The sequence below is a fragment of the Miniopterus schreibersii genome (assembly GCF_964146895.1).
Source record: "Miniopterus schreibersii genome assembly, chromosome: 7".
In the NCBI taxonomy this organism is placed as follows: Eukaryota; Metazoa; Chordata; class Mammalia; order Chiroptera; family Miniopteridae; genus Miniopterus; species Miniopterus schreibersii.
Genome location: NC_138108.1, coordinates 43,752,240 through 43,771,502, shown reverse-complemented (window position 1 = coordinate 43,771,502; position 19,263 = coordinate 43,752,240). Strand labels below are relative to the sequence as shown.

General features: G+C 38.7%; 2 protein-coding genes across 3 annotated transcripts in view; one reads left to right on the top strand and one right to left on the bottom strand.

Moving 5' to 3' along the window:
• Positions 1-2,198: 2,198 nt before the first annotated feature.
• Positions 2,199-15,133, top strand: KLHL41 (kelch like family member 41). Its single transcript, XM_081142667.1, has 6 exons — positions 2,199-3,400; positions 6,271-6,428; positions 6,554-6,661; positions 9,134-9,319; positions 10,523-10,669; positions 14,789-15,133. The coding sequence occupies exons 1-6, from the start codon at positions 2,291-2,293 to the stop codon at positions 14,898-14,900; spliced, it is 1,821 nt and encodes a 606-aa protein (XP_080998793.1). The 5' UTR covers positions 2,199-2,290; the 3' UTR covers positions 14,901-15,133.
• Positions 15,134-17,373: 2,240 nt separating this feature from the next.
• Positions 17,374-19,263, bottom strand: part of FASTKD1 (FAST kinase domains 1) — a 36,451-nt gene continuing 34,561 nt past the window's right edge. For both annotated transcript variants that reach the window (XM_081142665.1, XM_081142666.1), the window contains exon 15: positions 17,374-19,069. In XM_081142665.1, coding sequence (XP_080998791.1) covers positions 18,974-19,069 — 96 coding nt within the window. In that variant the 3' untranslated portion in view covers positions 17,374-18,973. The remainder of the gene's footprint in view (positions 19,070-19,263) is intronic.

The window sequence follows — 19,263 nt, the reverse complement described above, 5'->3', positions numbered from 1 at the left end:
GACCTTATAAAATTGCTGACTAGTAAAAAAAAAAATTGCCAACTAGTAAGGAATAATCTCAAGTATCATATCATGGTGTCTGCATCTGACTATCTTTTCAAATGTTAGGTGTTACGTGTAGAGAGAAATGAGTCATTTATTGTTTGAACACGGGAGCAGCTGTTTTTCCTAGTGTGTTAAAACCTTAGTGGCATCTATAAATGGAAAAAGAGTCAATGAGCTCTTCTTTCAGCTGTTGTTTTAGCAGCTGACAGTACCACTGACTTCACCGTGATGTAAATAAGAGAAAAAACCTTTACTCATGGATAGAGATCTTGAAGTTTAAAAATACAGAATTCCCCGGTCTGGAGGCATTCATTCATTCAACAGATATTTATAGAGCACCCACGAGGCCCTGCAGCAATAGCATTGAACAAAACAGCACTCCCCTATCCCCACCAAAAAAATCCCTGTCTTCATGGAGCTTATGTGCATTTGAGCATGGTTAAGAATACTAAGAAGTGGTGCATATACACAACAGAATATGACTCAGCCATTAAAAAAAAAAAGAATTCTTGCCATCTGCAGGATGAACCTAGGTGTTGTGCTAAGGAAATAAGTCAGACAGAAAAAGTCAAATGCCAGATGATTGCACTTATATGTGAAATCTAAAAAACAAAATAAATGAACAAGCAGAACAGAAACAGACTCATAGACACAGAGAACATTTTGATGGTTGCCAGATTGCGGGGGGGGGGGGGGGGGGTTGATGGGTGAAAAGGTGAAGGAATTAAGAAATACAAATTGGTAGTTACAGAATAGCCATGGGGATGTCAAGCACAGCATAGGAAATAATATTGTAATAACTATGGCGTCGGGTAGGTACTGGATTTATTGGAGTGGTCATTTGGAAATGTGCTCACTATATAAATGTCTAATCACAGGATTGTACACCTGACATTAATATTCTACATCAAATGTAATTGAGAAATAAAATATTATTTAAAGAGAAAATAATACGAACCTTTGATATTACAGTATTTCTACAGCCCCATTAAGTTCAGAAAATGTGGCAATATAATTTTCTAATAAAATATTTCATAAACAAGTATATGATGCTATCTGTATATAAACAAAACATCAATTTTCTTCCAAATCATGCCTCTGCATTCCATAATGTGGTGTACTATTATACTCAACAACTTAAATTATGATTCCATTTATATATTCTTTTTTTTTTCTTTTTCATGGATAAGACCTGTGTTCCAAATTTTACAGGTGACATAGCACTTCGTCCTGATTCTGCTATGTTCTGTTGATAACATTGTTCTCATGGGGTTACATCTGTGCTTTTTAACTTTTTCTTTAATGAAAGATCATCTTAAACACTTTAAATCACAGAGTATCTGTAGTGATCATATTGTATGAGTGTGTGTGTCTTCTATTTCTCTATTTCTTTTTTCCCCCTTTTTTTTGGACTTGATGATTCCTTTTATTTTACTTGTTTTATTGTTATTGTTTGCCACACCAATACTGTGTAGAGCAAGGCACGGTGTGAATAAAATAATTTTATAATTTAATTCAATACTAGTTATAGTTTTTCCACCTAACAAAGATAATTTAGAATATCTTAGAAAATTAGCAGTCTCTCTATACTTATTATTTCAATTATGATGGCATTTTTTATTTTTAAGGTTTTTCTAAAACAACTGTAATTATAGTACATAAGTAGAAGCCTTTAAATTTCCTGTTTCTAAAAGAAAATTATGTCCCTCACTGTTTTAGTTGAAAATAAAACTTTGTGAGTAACAGCTATTGGAAAGGGGATCTTGCTGATGAGTATTCAGATAGACTCACCTCATATTCTCGACCTTCGCATCATTAATCCGGAGCCAAGAAGCTTGCCACCAGACCATTTTTAGTGGACTGACTCATTTTTGTGATTCAGTTTTTTGTCAGTTCAATACACATTTTCTTGTGGTAGACTTTATTAGCATATCTTCTAATGCTCTATGTATTTTAAAGCTTTCCACTTCATTTAAATCTCTTGTTTCTGAGCTGTTTCCTTAGTGACAAAAAGTTTCAGTTGTTCCTTTCCATCTATAACAGCTGCAAGAACAACTCTTCTTTCCAAATCAGCTCTCCTAAATTCCCGTTGTTAGAGTTGGGATCTATATTTAGCCGGTGGGATTAAATTGCAGAGGCTTCAAGCTGGGCAAAGCACACTGATCTGCCTTTTTACAGCTAGACCTGTGTGCTGCGAGGAGCTAAGGCCTTCAGTGTCCCCTTCCTTACCCAGGTCACTCACAAAATGGAATCCCAGCGGGAACTCGCAGAGGAGCTGCGGCTTTACCAATCCACCCTTCTTCAGGACGGTCTAAAAGATCTCCTGGATGAGAAAAAGTTCATCGATTGCACGCTAAAAGCTGGTGACAAAAGCATCCCTTGCCACAGATTGATTTTGTCGGCTTGTAGTCCTTACTTCCGTGAGTATTTTTTATCTGAAATCGATGAGGCGAAGAAAAAGGAGGTAGTCCTGGATAACGTGGACCCGGCTGTGCTGGACTTAATCATCAAGTACCTCTACTCCGCCAGCATCGACCTCAACGACGGGAACGTGCAGGATATTTTTGCTCTGGCCAGCCGCTTTCAGGTCCCCTCCGTGTTCACCGTCTGTGTGTCTTATCTTCAGAAAAGACTGGCTCCTGGCAACTGTCTGGCCATCCTCAGATTAGGACTTCTCCTTGACTGCCCGAGGCTGGCCATCTCTGCCCGGGAGTTTGTGTCCGATCGCTTTGTGCAGATCTGTAAGGAAGAGGACTTCATGCAGCTGTCCCCACAGGAGCTGATCTCGGTCATTTCGAACGACAGCCTCAACGTAGAAAAGGAAGAAGCGGTGTTCGAGGCGGTGATGAAATGGGTGCGAACAGACAAAGAGAACAGGGTCAAAAGCCTTAGCGAAGTGTTCGATTGTATCCGTTTTCGCCTTATGACAGAAAAATATTTTAAAGATCACGTTGAGAAAGATGATATAATTAAGAGCAACCCGGAACTCCAGAAAAAAATCAAAGTTCTCAAAGATGCTTTCGCAGGCAAACTCCCGGAACCCAGCACGAGCGCAGAGAAGGCCGGGGCTGGAGAGATGAATGGAGATGTGGGCGACGAAGACCTACTCCCCGGCTACCTGAATGACATTCCCAGGCATGGGATGTTTGTCAAGGACCTCATCCTGCTGGTGAACGACACAGCCGCGGTGGCCTATGATCCCACAGAAAACGAATGCTACCTTACGGCGCTGGCCGAGCAGATCCCCAGAAACCATTCCAGCATCGTGACCCAACAAAATCAGGTGTACGTGGTAGGAGGGCTCTACGTGGATGAAGAAAACAAGGATCAGCCTCTGCAGTCGTACTTCTTCCAGGTAAGAAGGCTGTTTTTATACAAGTGGAGACAGAAAGGAAAGGTGGTTACTCAGCACCCAGGCCGCTTGCGCTTGACTCTGCTTGATGCCCTCACCCAGTCCAAAGGAGCTACACTCGGACAGGTTTTCTACCTTTTTCCAAGTTTCCTCGAACTGATCTGAAGTTCTTGGAGGTAGCATTTCATCTCTTATTTATGGTTACCGCCTGTAATATAACTTGGTTGAAAATGAAAAGAACTTGTAAACATATTTCATACTTTGAATTGCCTTCTAGAAAAAAACTGCTCAAGTGTCACTACTTTGAATTAACAGTATTTAGAAATTGTTATTTACAATAATTTTTTATGTATGACAAATGATCACTTTTATTTAGGTCAGAGTTTTACTTAGACATTGTTACAATTTAATCTGTTTTGTGAAAACACAGAAGTTTCCTAGAAAACAAATCTAAAACTAATAGACTCTTTAGTTTGTTTGAAGGAAGCTTGTTTCATATTATCAACGCATTCTACTTGATCAGTTTATGAAGGAATTCGTGGCTTCTCCTTTATCTTCAGTAATGCCAATGCCAGTACTTTAGAGCTTACAGCTAACTCAGAGTTCGTTTCGGTCAGACCTAGCCATGGCCTGGGATTTCTGGGCGCTTGAGTTGGAAAGGCCAGAGATAAGTAAGTGTAGAATGTCATACCACAGTAACTGTACTCTCAAAGTGTGTGAATATTGTGCATTCACAAAATACACTTAACCAGCTTTTTCTAATCTTGAAAAATGTAATAATACATGTTAATCATGCTTCTTAATTTTCAAAGTTCCACCAAAGAATGTTTGCTATGAAATATAAAAGTCAAATAGAAGCTGTAATCCTAAGTATTTGAATGCTGGCCAGAAAATTTCCTAAACCCTAATTTTAAATTCAGATAAATTTCAAAAAGGGAAAATTCAATTTAAAAGGCAATAATTATATCTAGGAAGTAAAAATAACATCAAAACACAGACAGATACCTAGAAATCATAGATCCAGGAATACATACAGCCTTATCGTTATTCTCTTCCATCCTGTTAATACTCTTACTTTTATTGACATAGCCTCTCATTTCTGGTTCAAGAAACATGCTTGATGTTTTTATAGCCACAAAAAACAGTTATACAAAGTTGGAAGGGTTAGCTCCCTGCCGTGCCTTGGTCCTTTAGAAGGCACAAATAGTAGAACAAGATGCCAGGATAAAAACATCCGATCATCACACCCAGACCTATGGACAGAAACTGGAGGGTGGGCCCCCTAGGTGATCCTGATGCATGAAACCACTGCCCTAGGGGACGTACAGATGAACTTAAATGGAATTCTAATTGATTTTTCTTCCTATGAAGTTTTTAGTTAGAAGTCTTCGCATTGTAAAAAAAATTATCTGCCCGGCCAGGCGTGGCTCAGCGGTTGAGCGTTGACCTAGGATCCAGGAGATCCAGGTTCATTCCTGGTCAGGGCCATGCCCAGGTTGCGGGCTCGATCCCCAGCAGGGAGCGTGCAGGAGGCAGCCGATCGGTGACTCTCATTGATGTTTCTATCTCTCTCTTTCCTTCTCCCTTCCTCGCTCTGAAATCGATAAAGACATATTTAAAAAGAAAACATTAGCAATCACAATCTAGATAGCAAAGTTAGTAAATGCAAACTAACGATGCACATGTGGGGATTAAACCACTGGTGTCATCTAGGCCTAATGAGCGCTTTGCTTTACCCAAGGTCACTAGAGCAGGTACAGATAGGCTTCCACAGGGACCCCTCGCTGTGCCACAGCCTTTAGTGTCTGCCTCTGTCCTTGGTGTCCAGTTACTCAGGGTTTTATTCTTTTCCTTCTCTAGTAGCAAGTCTGTGACTGCACTGCCTTCAAAGAGCAGTGTTCTTGGGCCTTGGTGTCCTAAATGCAAAGTGGAAAATCTTAAAATTACTGATAGTAAGTTGTAATAGTAATGGTAAGCTGCAACTGATGCCAGACATACCAGGCTCACCTACCCTGGGGCATGGGCACTTAGGGGGCGGTCTTAGGCTTGCAGAAATGACAGTAGCAAAAATAAGCAAAGTTACTTCCTAATATAAATTTTTTAAAAAGAGAAGGGTAGGCCCTGGCTGGGTAGCTCAGTTGGTTAGAGTGTTGGCCTGATATGCCAAGGTTTCTGGTTCAATCCCCAGTCAGGGCACATATAAAAATCAACTGATGAATGCATAAATAAGTGGAACAACAAATCTCAAATCAATTAAAAAAGAGAGAGAAGGGTGTTTCAATTGACTCTCAACAAAGGGCTAGGTGGTTATAGGCTGTAACACCTGCCTATCTCATAAAGAAATGAAGCAAACCTAAAAATTTGGGGAGGAAAGAAGATCCTGCCTAACATTCCAGTTGTCTGTGGACTGAGCGACAGGTCCAGCTGTCCTGGATGCCAGCTTGAGGAGCATGTTAAATATAGCATGTGGGGATCACTCACATACTGTGACCCTCCCTGCAGTGAAATCCTTTCTTTCCCCACTGTCCTAAAAGTATTATGATTCCTTGTCCAAACCTGAACAAGGCAGCATGGGCAGAAAGTTTGACAAGAAACTGCACAGTTCTAACCAACCTCTGATGACTGTGTTTCAGTCTTTCCTTTCTTGAAGGCCTACACATTTTGGTACTTTCCATTCTTTTGTTAAGTCAAGTAGATTTTTCTCATTTTTTTCTAGGTAAAATATAATATTTTTGGATTATAGTTTTATTTTACTTGAGAGATCTTTGACTGTCTCAATGATTCTAAGCAACACAATGTATAGCATACTTTCTGGCACTTCTGTAACTTTTTTCTAACAAGTTCCACATTTCCTCATATCCTTTTTCTTCCAGCTTGATACCGTAGCATCTGAGTGGGTTGGGCTTCCACCTCTGCCTTCAGCGAGGTGTCTCTTTGGTCTGGGAGAGGCAGATGACAAAATCTACGTAGTCGCAGGCAAAGACCTTCAAACGGAGGCTTCGCTGGACTCAGCGCTGTGCTACGATCCTGTGTAAGTTGGCATGACATTCCCATTTCCCACGCATTCATGTATATGAGTGCCTAGAACATTCATATTTTTAGAACCTGGAATTTACTGAAAGCATGTAAATAAATCCTATCATCTTCTGATTTTAGGGCTGCAAAATGGAATGAGGTGAAGAAACTTCCTATCAAAGTCTATGGCCATAATGTGGTTTCACATAAGGGGATGATCTATTGTCTTGGAGGAAAGACAGATGACAAGTGAGTACCACGAACTCTCCTGGCGCTTTATAGCCAAGTGGTTTTTTATCACAGGCTTCCGTCCTCTTTACACGTGAATCTACATACTGAAATAGCACTTGGTTCTCATCTGTAAGTCTTTGGAAATAAAATCTTAAAATAAATTTTTGAAAAGTTATTGGCATATATTATAAATGATTTCATAATACCCCCAACATAAGCATCCTTACAGTAGAAAAACAGCATTCAGGAGCATAATCAAGTATTTTATTTAGCTAATTTATAATTATATTTTACTATATTAAAGCCAATGGCATTTTTTAATTCATTTAGCCATAAGTAGATAAAAACTAAGTGTATCTCTTTAATTTGGAATTTAAAATATAACTACTAACAATGCATAAAAAATATTATGAATTTGTACCTTACATTCATAAGAGAGAACTTATTTAGATAGGTGAGTTTAAAACTGAAAACCATGGTGACTGAAAATAGGGCAGCTATTTTTTCAGCAATGTTTCATTTACTTACTCCTGGACAGAGGTGATATTCTAAATATTTAACCCTGGTGTGCTCACTGGTGCCCAGTCGCTCATGAGAAAAACAGGATGAAGTGTCATATATAAAACTAACTTGCTTCCTAGGTACTTCTCAAGGCATAGGTAATGAGGGAAAATGTCACACAACTCAGAGGGAGAACTGAATCAGAGTACTCTAGAAGTCAGTCAGCTAAGCCAGTAGCCTGTCTGGTAAAATGAAGGTTTTCTCTCTAAATAGTGAGAACTAATTTCCTGCCCCTGAAAACTCTAATTTAGCTTGTCATCATTTGTCCAGCTTGTTTAACTAATAGAGATATCCAATCCTGGAAAGGGAGCTGGAATTAAGAATTACAAGGGCAAAACAGGAAATGAGAGTAAAATATGAAAATGTGCTAGAAGTAAAGAATTCTAGGTCCTGGAGTTAATGGTTAGTACTCAATTAAAATGACAAGTATAGCATATAAAATGTGATTGAAAAAGCAATGAGTTTTCATATAATCATTTTATAGTCAGAGGTAACATTCTGAAATTTTAAAATCCTTCTTAATCCCAGCTATTACCATCAAGTGAATATTAAAGGAAAACCATATTATAAACCCAGTAGATGTAAAATCTTATTTGGATGACCCAAAATTTCTGTCCAAGATTAAATGTCAAACCCACTACATGTGAAATAAATTTCTGTAGCTCAAAAAAAAATCTTACTTTGGGCATTTTTTTCCTGAGTAAACAAAATGGAAAATCTGTTAAGCAGCTTCTAATTTTGGAAACATAATGACCCTGCCAAATGACTTAGATTGTTTCCTCTAAGTAGTATTAGTAACCAGGAAATTGATATGTCAATAAGAAGCACACAGGTCTTGTCAGTAAGAATATATTAATCTTGAGAGTATGATTAACCAAGGTATCGCTTGACAAATGCCAAAGTCAAAAACTTTGAAATGACTCATTATCTGAAAGCAAGCCCTGAATTGCACTCCTTATCACCCCTGAACGTGAAGAGCATGACTCTGTATCATGTTCTAATCACGAAGTCTTAATTAATACTAGTAGTCAGATATTAGAGGAAATGCTTCTACTTCAGGTATCTGGTCTTTTATAAGACTAAAGGAAAAACTGTTCTCACAAAAAGTTGGGGTTTTGTTTGTTTGCTTTTTGGCTTTACCAAATATATCCAGTTAATCAATTATTATTTGGAATTCTGAACTCCCACCAGTGAATCATGGGTAACTTTAAGGAAACATAAGGAACATACTAAGAAGAAGAATTCAGATGAGTCCAAGTTTTTCTGGTAGCATTTAGTATATAAAACTGTTATCATTACTCATCAACTCAGGTGACTAGTTGTCTACTCTATAGCCTCAGAATTCTTAAAATGCATTGGTATATTAATGGTAGACTAAAATGAAATGAGCCATCATGTTACGTAGTTAAATTTAAAATAGGCACAGCCTCACCTAATTATCTTTTAAGTTAACTGATTCATTCCTAGGATATTCAGATTATGAAATAAATAAACAACATTTTTTGTTCCTGAGGCACAATAAAGGGTGTATGATTTATTTTTACTCTATTTGTGTCTTCCATTGAATTTAGTAACAGGATTAAAATCTACTCTGTGTGGGTTGCTAGGCAGTTGCCAAGAGTAAAGGCACCCCTACCTTCCAATAGTATAATTAAGTTATAAAATGGGTTTGGTCCTCACATTCGAAATTGTCCTTTGCTTGGTGGCATATGTTCAGATTACGAGTACTTTGGAGTTAACCAGTGTCACCCCAATAAATTCAATAAAAAGGAAGAAATAAATAAAATAAAGAGCACTTAGGGTTTTTTCTGATCCTCTGCTGTGCTACATGTTTTGTATGAGAAGCAAAGCTAGATGACTGATGAAGTTACTTCTTTCAAAAAAGAAAGGTTCTAAAAGGACCATTTTTTTGGTCTTTTATGTTTACAGGAAGTGTACAAACAGGGTGTTTATCTACAACCCGAAAAAAGGAGACTGGAAAGATATGCCCCCAATGAAAACCCCGCGTTCGATGTTCGGAGTGGCGATCCACAAAGGCAAAATTGTGATTGCAGGAGGTGTCACTGAAGATGGTCTTTCGGCTTCCGTTGAAGCTTTTGACCTCACAACCAATAAGTGAGTTACTATACTTCACGTTAGCATATGAATCACCATACATTTTAAATTTTAACTTCGGATAAATATTAAGCTTTCTAATTACATGGGGAGAAGAGGACAGGAAGGTAAGGATTAACAAGGAAATATCTTCACCTAGGTTTCTTTTCCTGTTACTGGGTGTAAAATGCCTAACATTTTGCTGATTACATGTATTTGTAATTTGGAACCATTACCCTCAAAGAAATGTGGGAGTGCTTAATTGGTACTTGTTACTAACTTTGTGAATTTAGTCATGCAAAAGGTAGCACTTCTGAATAATTACATACACGTAGGTGGATACACGTCTCTATAGAACTATTTGATTTGAAATAGGTGGTTTCTTTAAGGGTGAAAAGACCTCCACCTTAGCTTGTGATATTTGTAAAGCATGAATGCTTCCGAAGTTTAATTCCTTTATGCTCTTTATAATATTCTTAAATTTTTCACTTTTAAGCTTTTATTGGCTTAAAGTTAATGTGAAAAGGTTTGACAAATATTTATATAAAATTAGTCTTTTTAAATTCTTGAGCTCACACATCTGGATGAGTATATAGTTTTTATACCCTAGTTTAGCAATAACGAAAAATTAGAGTATTATTATTTTTTAAAGAAATGATGTACACCTGATTGCAAATAGACTCTAGTATCTGAAAATTACAAGGAACTTCTATGAATAGGATTTAAACAATCATTAAAAATCATGTTTTTGAAAACTATAACATGGGGGTAACCTTATGACATAGAAGTTAAAGAAGCAGCACACAAAATTGTAAATATTTTCTTAGTTTTGTTCATGTATGTATGAATGGATGTTTGTATTTAAATGTATGCTTTTATAAAAGTAACAAAATTATACCAAAATATGGCTTATGATTATGTGTGGAGGGTATGATCATAGGGGATATTTGTTTTCTTCGATATCATTCTATATTTTCCAGATTTTCTACACTATACATATGTTATTTTTATAATTAGGATTGTCATATTGAGAACTTTATATCTAATCTGGTTACATCTTTCAAAGAAAGGAATACTATTTAGATATTTTCTAGTAGCAAATTTAATCTAATTTTGGGTGCCTTTGCTACTTGAATTTCTTTATCATAATTCCCTATAATGGTTCAGTAAATATTTTTGGCATTTCTTTAAGCTTTACATTGACTGCCTTTTCAATAATTCCAGATGGGAAGCAATGCCTGAATTTCCCCAGGAAAGAAGTTCCATCAGTTTGGTCAGTCTGGCTGGGTCCCTGTATGCCATCAGTGGCTTTGCCATGATTCAGCTGGAGTCCAAAGAGTTTGCACCCACTGAAGTCAATGACATATGGAAGTAAGTTTCCTTCACTCCAATTTTCTGAACCAGGTTTCAAATCAGATAAAGGATAACTGATAAACAATTTTTAAGTAAATAGTAAGCCAGGTTTTCCCAACATGTAAGCTACTTATTGGTGGTAGACTCAGAACCTAATTGAACTTTTGCACGTGCTACTGCTTTTAATCAGCTGTGAGCTTGGGAAAGAACTTATGTGGGCCTGTTTCTTAATCAGTTAAGTGAGGATTGGACCGTTGATCCTTTAAGCTCTATTCCAGCTCTGAAAGTGCAATGCTCTAGGCAGCCAAAGAGCAAAGGCTATTTCCAAGCCACCTACCTTTCTACCAGAGAGTGCTTTAACTTCCTAAGAAAACAGAGTTCTGAAGAAATATTTAACCTCTTGAGTTTTCCATGAATTCATTAATTCTATTTTAAATCCAATTTATGTGGTTTTACATATTTTTTGAGATTCTGTTACAAAAGCTTTTTTTAAAAGAAAAAAGTAAAAAGTAGACATCCATTTTACCTCCCAGATAACTGTAAGTTGTGTCATGAAGAGTCACATAAGTCAGGGGCAGGGTGTATAGTGCAGAGATGACTGATCACCTTCGGGAAACCAGGTGCTGCCGAATGGCACCTACTGCCTTCAGCCCAGGCACTGTGGAATCGATCTCAGCTGCCTGAGGTGAGCATTAGTGAGTTCATGCTATGTACCCATCCAGAAACTGCCAAGCTCAGGCTTTCCCTCTCAGCTTAAAGGCCAGGCCCTACTCCCAAGTCTGGATGCCCTTACCTGGCCTGTCACCAGATTGTCCAGAGCCTTGGTACTCAGTTTTGGCATCTCCTGGGAGCGTCTTAGAAATGGAGACTCCCAGGCCCCGCCCCAGACTTAATCAGAATAATGCATTATAACAAGATTCCAGGTGATTTACTTGCATATTTAAGTTTATATATACATCTTTGGAAGAGCGGTCAGCAAAGGCCTATCTCTAAGCCTGAAAGTGAACAGGCCAGTAGCGTAACGGAACAATAAATTTGTGCATCCATCATTTCTTTATGTTGTTGTAACAGTAACCGGCTGTGTAGAGAGCAAGAATAAAGTGGATATAAGAGGAAGTTAACTATTACTCTTCTCTTTCCCCAAAAAAGGAGGAGGAAGGGAAAGAAACTGGAGATTTCCAGGAAGGAAAGAGACTAGACTTAGCAGGAGGGTGCGATGGGGAGAGTCTGGCAGCAACAGAAAAATGGATGAAAGAATGGGGGGATGGAAGGTTAGGGGTTTGGGAAAACAGGGATAGGACTCAACACTGAATTGGTAGTGATTCTCAACCCTGGCTGCACATTAAAATCACCTGGGATGCTTTTAAAATATACCAGTACCTGGGCCTTAATACAGAACAATGAAATCCAAATTTCTGGAGGTAGGGCCTGGACATCACTATTTCCTAAACCTCCCCAGGTGATTCTAACATGCAGCTACTGCTGTTAAGGAAGGGTGCTGTCGCAAGCTGAACTCCCCAAGAGCCACTCTGGTTCCTAACGGTGGTCAAAAGCCAAGTTGCTTCAGACAGAGGAAGCTGCAGGCAGCAAAGTACAGCATCTCCTGCTAAACGTAGCCTTGTATTGCTGAGGGGAGCCTGGAAGAGGGATCTTCTCCCATTATGGCTTACTTTACAATTAGGGCAGTGGTTCCCAAACTTCCTTGTTCACTGGAATCAACTAGGGAGCTTCAAAAAATACTCACACTCGGTCACACCTCTATTGATTGGATTTAATTGGTCTCAGGTATGGTCTGGGCTTCGAAACTTTCAAAAAGTTCCCGGGTGGTTCTAGTGTGCCTACACATTTGGGAGCCACTGGATTGGGGAAAGGCAAGAGGGGCATTCGCCATTATATGTAAAACCTTAAATTTAGGTACTGATATTTTCCATTTGGGTAATAAAATCTAGAACAGTGATTCTCAAACCGTGGTGTGTATTAGAATCACTTGGGGAACTTTTAAAAAATCCTCATGCCCAGGCCATACTCCAATACCAATTAATTCAATCTTCAGGGTGGAATCCAGCCACCAGTACTCTCAGTGTTTCCAAGTGGTTCCAATGTGCAGTCAAATTTGAGAACCGGTGATCTGCGTGGTTCCCAAAGCAGCACAGGCAGCACCTGGGTATGTGTCCAATATGCGAATTATCAGGCTCACCTCAGGCCTCCTGAGAGCCTGGAGGGGGGCCCAGCAATCTGTGTGACTTCGCTGAGAGCCAGTGGTCTGTAGAATAGCGGCTGCCCACTTGCCCTCAGCTTCCTGGAGAAGCTCTCTTCACACATGCAGAGATGTAAAAAAGAGATGAAAACTATCAGTGTACAGCATTCTAAATCTATGGACCCTCTACTGCGATGTGTAAAAAAAGAAAATCCATTCTTCTATTTTTTCTTGAAATCATTGCATTATTTAGGGTTGGCCAAGCTAAAAGTAAAAATATAACTGCCAGGAAGCAAGCCTTTTAAGCCTCATTAACCTCAACCTGTTGCTTAAATGTGGTCACTTTTTCATTAGGTCATTTAAAACCACTGTCTCTCAATTTGCTGCCCCAAATTTTGTTTAAATAAAGGTTCTTCCCTTTATTAGTAGTAAAATATTTCTTGTCTACTTTTCTCTACATAAATATGACTCAGTGCACAGTACAACTGTTGAGAATTAAATTTGGACCATTGAAGAAATCAAGTCAGATAGTGCATATCTTACATAGATATCAACCAATTTTAAAATTATTTTAAATCTCATTCATTCATCATAGAATGATTTGGGGTATTTTTAAAAAAATATGCCTTTTTATATTGATTTCAGAGAGAGGAAGGGAGAGGGAGAGACAGAGACATCAATGATGAGTCATTGACCGGCTGCCTCCTGCACGCCCCCTACTGGGGATCAAGCCCACAACCCGGGCATGGGCCCTGACGGGGAATCCAACTGTGACCTCCTGGATCCTAGGTCAATGCTCAACTGCTGGGCCACAGCAGCCAGGCTGGGGTATTTCTTTGTGCCAAGTAATGATATCTTCTGGAGGAGGGAGGATAATAAGGTGAATAAGATATATTATTTGTCCTCAAATGCCCTTGAGCTTGTTAAGGACGTAAACATGGGGGGGATTAAAAGAGAGCAATTGCTATGATAGATACCATAAAAAGTGCAATGTGAGAAATGAAGAGAGAACAACAAACTCTGCTTGACAAAGGCAGAAAAGGTTTCAGAGAGAAGGCAGCCTGCAGGAGTTTCTCATGCGAAGAGAGAAGAGCATTCCAGGCACCAGGTGGAGGATCTCAAGTTGTCTGTATCTTTATAATCCTGAATATTTAGAGGGGACAACCAGATCTTACCTAATGTCAAGTGCGATCTGACAGTAGTACTCACACAGGACAATAAACGGGAGGGAAAACAGACTTTCACGGAGTAACCACTAGTGTCAGGTTCTGTGCTGAGCACTAGTGTAAGAGAACTGCTGAAATCATAAACAAGGCAACTGACAGTCCCTGCTCGTCCCAGTTTTTACTCTTAAGGTAGAGTCTATTGGCCTTGACTCATAAAGACCAGCCATATATATCAGTCCAAAAGTGAATGATTAATGCCTCTACAGTGGTACCTCGGTTTTCGAATGTCTCCGTTGACGAACATTTCGGTTTACGAACGCTGTGACCCCGGAAGGCAATGCTTCGGCTTTCGAACTCGCCTCGCAAGTCGAACCTGCCCCACGGCTTCCACTGAGGGCGAGACCCTGAGGCCCAGCTGTCGGCTGTGATCCCTCAGTTTTCAAACCTTTCAGAGCTCGAGTGGGCTTCCGGAACAGATTACACTCGAAAATCGAGGGACCACTGTATATTACTCATCTCTGGACAGTCCGATTCCCAGAGAAGGCTTACCTGCCTAAGCATCCAGGTTAAATACCGTGGCAGTTGTTCAGGCATAGCTCATTCCAAGTATGCATATTTTGGGAGGAATTCAAGTATTATCCTACACCAGTCAGGGGCAACCTCCTCTGGCTGAGAGCCAGTAGGGCTTCTCAAAGATCCACATTTGTATATTTAACACATAAAGAACTATCTACTTAAAAACTGCTTACTGATTACTTTTCTTCTCTCCACCAGGTATGAAGATGATAAAAAGGAATGGGCTGGGATGTTGAAGGAAATACGTTATGCTTCAGGAGCTAGTTGCCTCGCAACACGATTAAATCTCTTCAAACTGTCTAAACTATAAACAAGAAGGTGAAAAAACATAATAGGTTGGGAGTGGTTTGTTTGGATAACAGGACTTTAGTTTATTCTGTTTTTTAAAAGCCTATACAGAGATCCATGTAGAAAGTATTCACTGAGTTACTGTGCAAGAGGTTAGCAGTGGGTATCAAAACCTCAAAGTCACCGAATCTTCAATGTAATGATCAGAGCTTAAAACCATTTTCTAATGAGAAATTAAATATTAACTTGAACTGATTATTTCTTTTGAGATCTCTTACTCCATCAATTGTAAAGCAGGCTCTTAAATTTGAGTTGCTAATCCTTTCACTTGCATTGTTAGGGTAACTTGACACACGTTTTCTATTACAAATGAAACTGGAGAATGAAATATGTACATTTACATTCTTAAAAATGTTTAAAACATTGAAAACATTCCCTCATGCTTCAAAATATGACAAGACTCCTGTGCATAATATTAAAGATTACATGCCAGGAGACTGGAAATGCTACTTAAAGAGTGTAATAAATGGGTCTCATTTGAAGGGAAAGTCCCTAAGTAGTCAAATTCAAGTGGCCTTTTTCTCCACTCTTTTTGTCACATACTGGTTTGTAGTTTGTGATCTAAATATTTTTCCATTTCAAACCAGCCAATCACAGTTTTCAAGCCATTAAGGAAAGTATCCCTGGGGGGAGGGTGGGACAGTGTCCTTAAACTGCTGAGGCAGAAGTTGGGACCAATGGGTAGTATGGAGGAGGGTGCTCATTCATTGGTTTACCTGTACTTTCCACGAAAGAGCTATTTGCAAATTCCTGTTAAAAAAGGTAACTGTATTATTCTATTTTCTGGGATATAAGACCCTTACATTCAAGCTGTTTGTTCTTAGTGTATACAGTGTGGGGCAAAAGTTGGTTTACAGTTGTATGGGAAACACAGAGTTTATTCTTGTATTATTATTTATTAATTATTGTATTACTTTCCATATTCACAACCATAAACCAACTTTTGCCCGACCCTATATATAGTAAATTGACTCGTAGGTCTCTCCACAACCATCACATTCAACTCTCTCCTGTCATCAACTAATCATCGCTTATGGGTCTCACGTGCCTTCATAGACGTGTTTGAAGTCTCTCCTGACATGTTATTTTCTGAAAAACCTTAGGGCTGATTTGGAATATTTTATGATCAGGGAGAGTGCTGAACTATGTAGACATGAGATTAAATTGTAAAAATAATGCTTTGGGATAATGAATATGTTTTGGAATTAGAGAGTGGTGACAATGGTTGCACAATCTTGTGAATGTACTAAAAACCACTGAAGTGTACACTTTAAAAGGGTGGATTTTATGGTATGTGAATTATATCTTAATGAAAAAATGCTTTTGTTTATAACAATCTGTTATTTAGACAGAAAAAACATCAAACAAAAATATACATAAATACAAATACACACACACATCATTTGAATCAGGTAAGCTAGAGAAAGGAGAAGAGATGTGGTACATGAGAAGTCAGATTATGTGTAACAATAAGTGAAAGGTGTATCAGGGTCATTTAATCAAGATTTCTATGTGTCCAAAATATACAATATCTGGGTTTTCATTTATATACAATTTATAACCTTTATCCTTTTATTATAACCCTCAGCAGTCTAATCATTTTATTCTAAAAGTTACATAGTAAAATATTTTAACCTGTTCAAGGGTTTAGTTCTGGTAATCATTTGCTTGGGAAATAGGACACATTCATTAAATGGATAATAAACACTTAACATTTAGCGTAACAGCTAATACAAATGAATGTCATGAGGAAATTCAGAATTAGGGAAACTAAGTAAGGAGGGATATCTTTCATTTGCTTACTGTTCTGATTCTTTTTTCCACAAAAGGTTCTGTGAAATACACATTTTGCAAAATCATTAAGAACTGGAGCTCATCATGCAAAATAATTGGATATTTTAAACAAGCACTTTAAGTCTAAACTAAATATCGGTGGAGCAAAATTACATGCAGGACACATATTTTAAGGCTATACTTAAGATTCAAGGCACTCTACCAACTTTTTTGAGACAGAATGAATTTAGAGGGTCAGAGTCAGAAGATAACATATTTCAGATGGCCAATTACCAGCATCTCCCACCAGCTGGCCTGAGGGTAGTTACACTATGGCTTTCGGCTGAGCATAAATATATCACTGTTGAAAGAAGAGCTAAGGATCGCATCACATAGCAGTCCCTTAGTAACTATTTTATTGAATAAATGCGTTGCAAGACAGAGAGAAAATCATTATTCCTTCCTCAGCATCTGTAGGATCGGACCAAGTCAAGATTGGTCCACTTCCTCCTCAGATATCTCCCCATTTCTTTGCTTCCATTTATAAGAAAATCTTGTCTCCCACTTTCTCTTGAACCAGTCAGGCATTCAAACTCACCACTTCACCAAAACTACTCTCACAGTTACCAGTGAATTTTTTTAACATTTTTTTATTGATTTTTAGAGAGAGAGGGAGAGAAACATTAGTGTGAGTGTGAAACATCAATTGGCTGCTTCCTGCAGGCCCCCTACCAGGGATGGAGCCCGAAACCGGGGCATGTACCCTGGCCAGGAATCCAACCGGCAACCTCATGGGATGACACCCAACTGGGCCACACAGGCCAGGGCACCAGCGGATTTCACGTTGCTAAATTTAATGGATATTTCCCAGTTCTCATCTTACCTGACCTACCGGCAGCATCTGATCTAACTGCTCATTTCCTCCTCCTTGAAATGCTTTCTCTACTTGACTTCTAGTAGTATTCCTACCTAGACTTTTCCTCCTGCCTCACTGGCCAACCCTGTCCAGTCTCCTTTGCTGCTTCTTGGCCTCTTCATGTTGGAGCACACGGAGCTCAGGCCTCAGGCCTCACCTCCATTCACACTTTCCTCTAATCACTTTTTAGTGATTTCTTCTAGTCTCATCACATTAAATACTGCTGACAACTTCCAAATTCATATCTGGAAACTGCACCTCTCCCCTGACCTCCAAACTCATTTATTGAAGTGCCTATTTGATATCTCCACTTAGATATTTAAAAGGCATCACAAAGCCAACATATCTAAAACTCATGCTCCTCACCGCCCCCCTTTCCACCTTCCTCTCCCCATGACTTCCCCATCTCAGTCAATGACACTGACGTCTTTTCAATTGCTCAGGACAAAAACAGAATCATTCTTAGACCCTCTCTTTTTTTCATACCTCATATCCAATCATTGAGCAAATTCTGTTGCTTCTGCCTTCAAAATACTTTAAAAAATCTGACCACTTCTCATTACGTCCACTGTCACTAGTCTCCAGGCCACCATCCATTTCTGGTCTAGATTACTGCAATGATCCAGTTAAAATGTGAATCCTTTATTCCTTTGCTAGAAACTCTGCAATGGCCTCTCATCTCACTCAGAGTAGCCATGAGATCATATATATTTGACTCTGTTATCTACCTCTTACTATACTTCCAACCCATTTGTTCTGCTCTAGCCACAATAGGTTCCTTGTTATTTTCAAACATGCCGGGCATATTCCTACCTCAGGACCTTTGCACTTACACATCCCTCTGCCTGTATACCCCCAGACACCCTCATCTCCTTAGTCTTTACTCAAATGATAACCTTGTCTTTCCCAGATCACCCTATTTAAAATTACACCCACCCACAATATTCCTATCCTTTCCTCTGATTTTTCTCCATAGCACTTAATGTCATCTAAGGTATATTTTATTCATTCACTTTGTTTGACTCCGCTCCTGAAAGATACAATATATGCACTGCTGTGTTCTCAGTATCTAAAACACTTCCTGGCACATAGTATGTACTCAAAGATGAATTGTAAACTAAGTTTTTTAAAAGCTACACATCTTTGATATTAAGAATTTTAAACAATTTCCCAACCAGATAGTAAAGAGAGTATTCTATTATAAAATGTCTGTTTATTTTAATACTGATTCAAATGACCTTAAAACCAATCAATTCTATACTATTATTTAACTGAGTCTGGCCACTTAATTAAAATAAGTTCATATGTGACACACCATGATAAATAATTTTAAATAAAAACTACTATCATGATTTGCCATCTCCAAATATACGTTCTCTCAGGTAGTCCATTCGAGCGTCCTTTGTTGACAATGCCATAGAGTTCCATTCGAAATGAGGGATCTGTAAAATAAGTAATGTATTTGAGTGGAAATTTTAAGGCAACAACAAAAAACATCAGGAAGACTTCTAAGCACTACTGAGCACGGCTGTAGAAACCCTATGAAATTAGTTTACATACGCATAGCCTTTGAACCCTTTTTGGAAGCCAAGTAGGTCCTTCTTCCTGATGGCCTGGAAGACCTTTTTCTGCCTCA

Coding starts and splice junctions, on each gene's coding strand:
- KLHL41 (XM_081142667.1), top strand. CDS start 2,291: ATGGAATCCCAGCGGGAACTCGCAGAGGAGCTGCGGCTTTACCAATCC. Junction 9,320..10,522: donor TTTGACCTCACAACCAATAA/GTGAGTTACTAT, acceptor CAATAATTCCAG/ATGGGAAGCAATGCCTGAAT. Junction 10,670..14,788: donor GAAGTCAATGACATATGGAA/GTAAGTTTCCTT, acceptor TCTCTCCACCAG/GTATGAAGATGATAAAAAGG.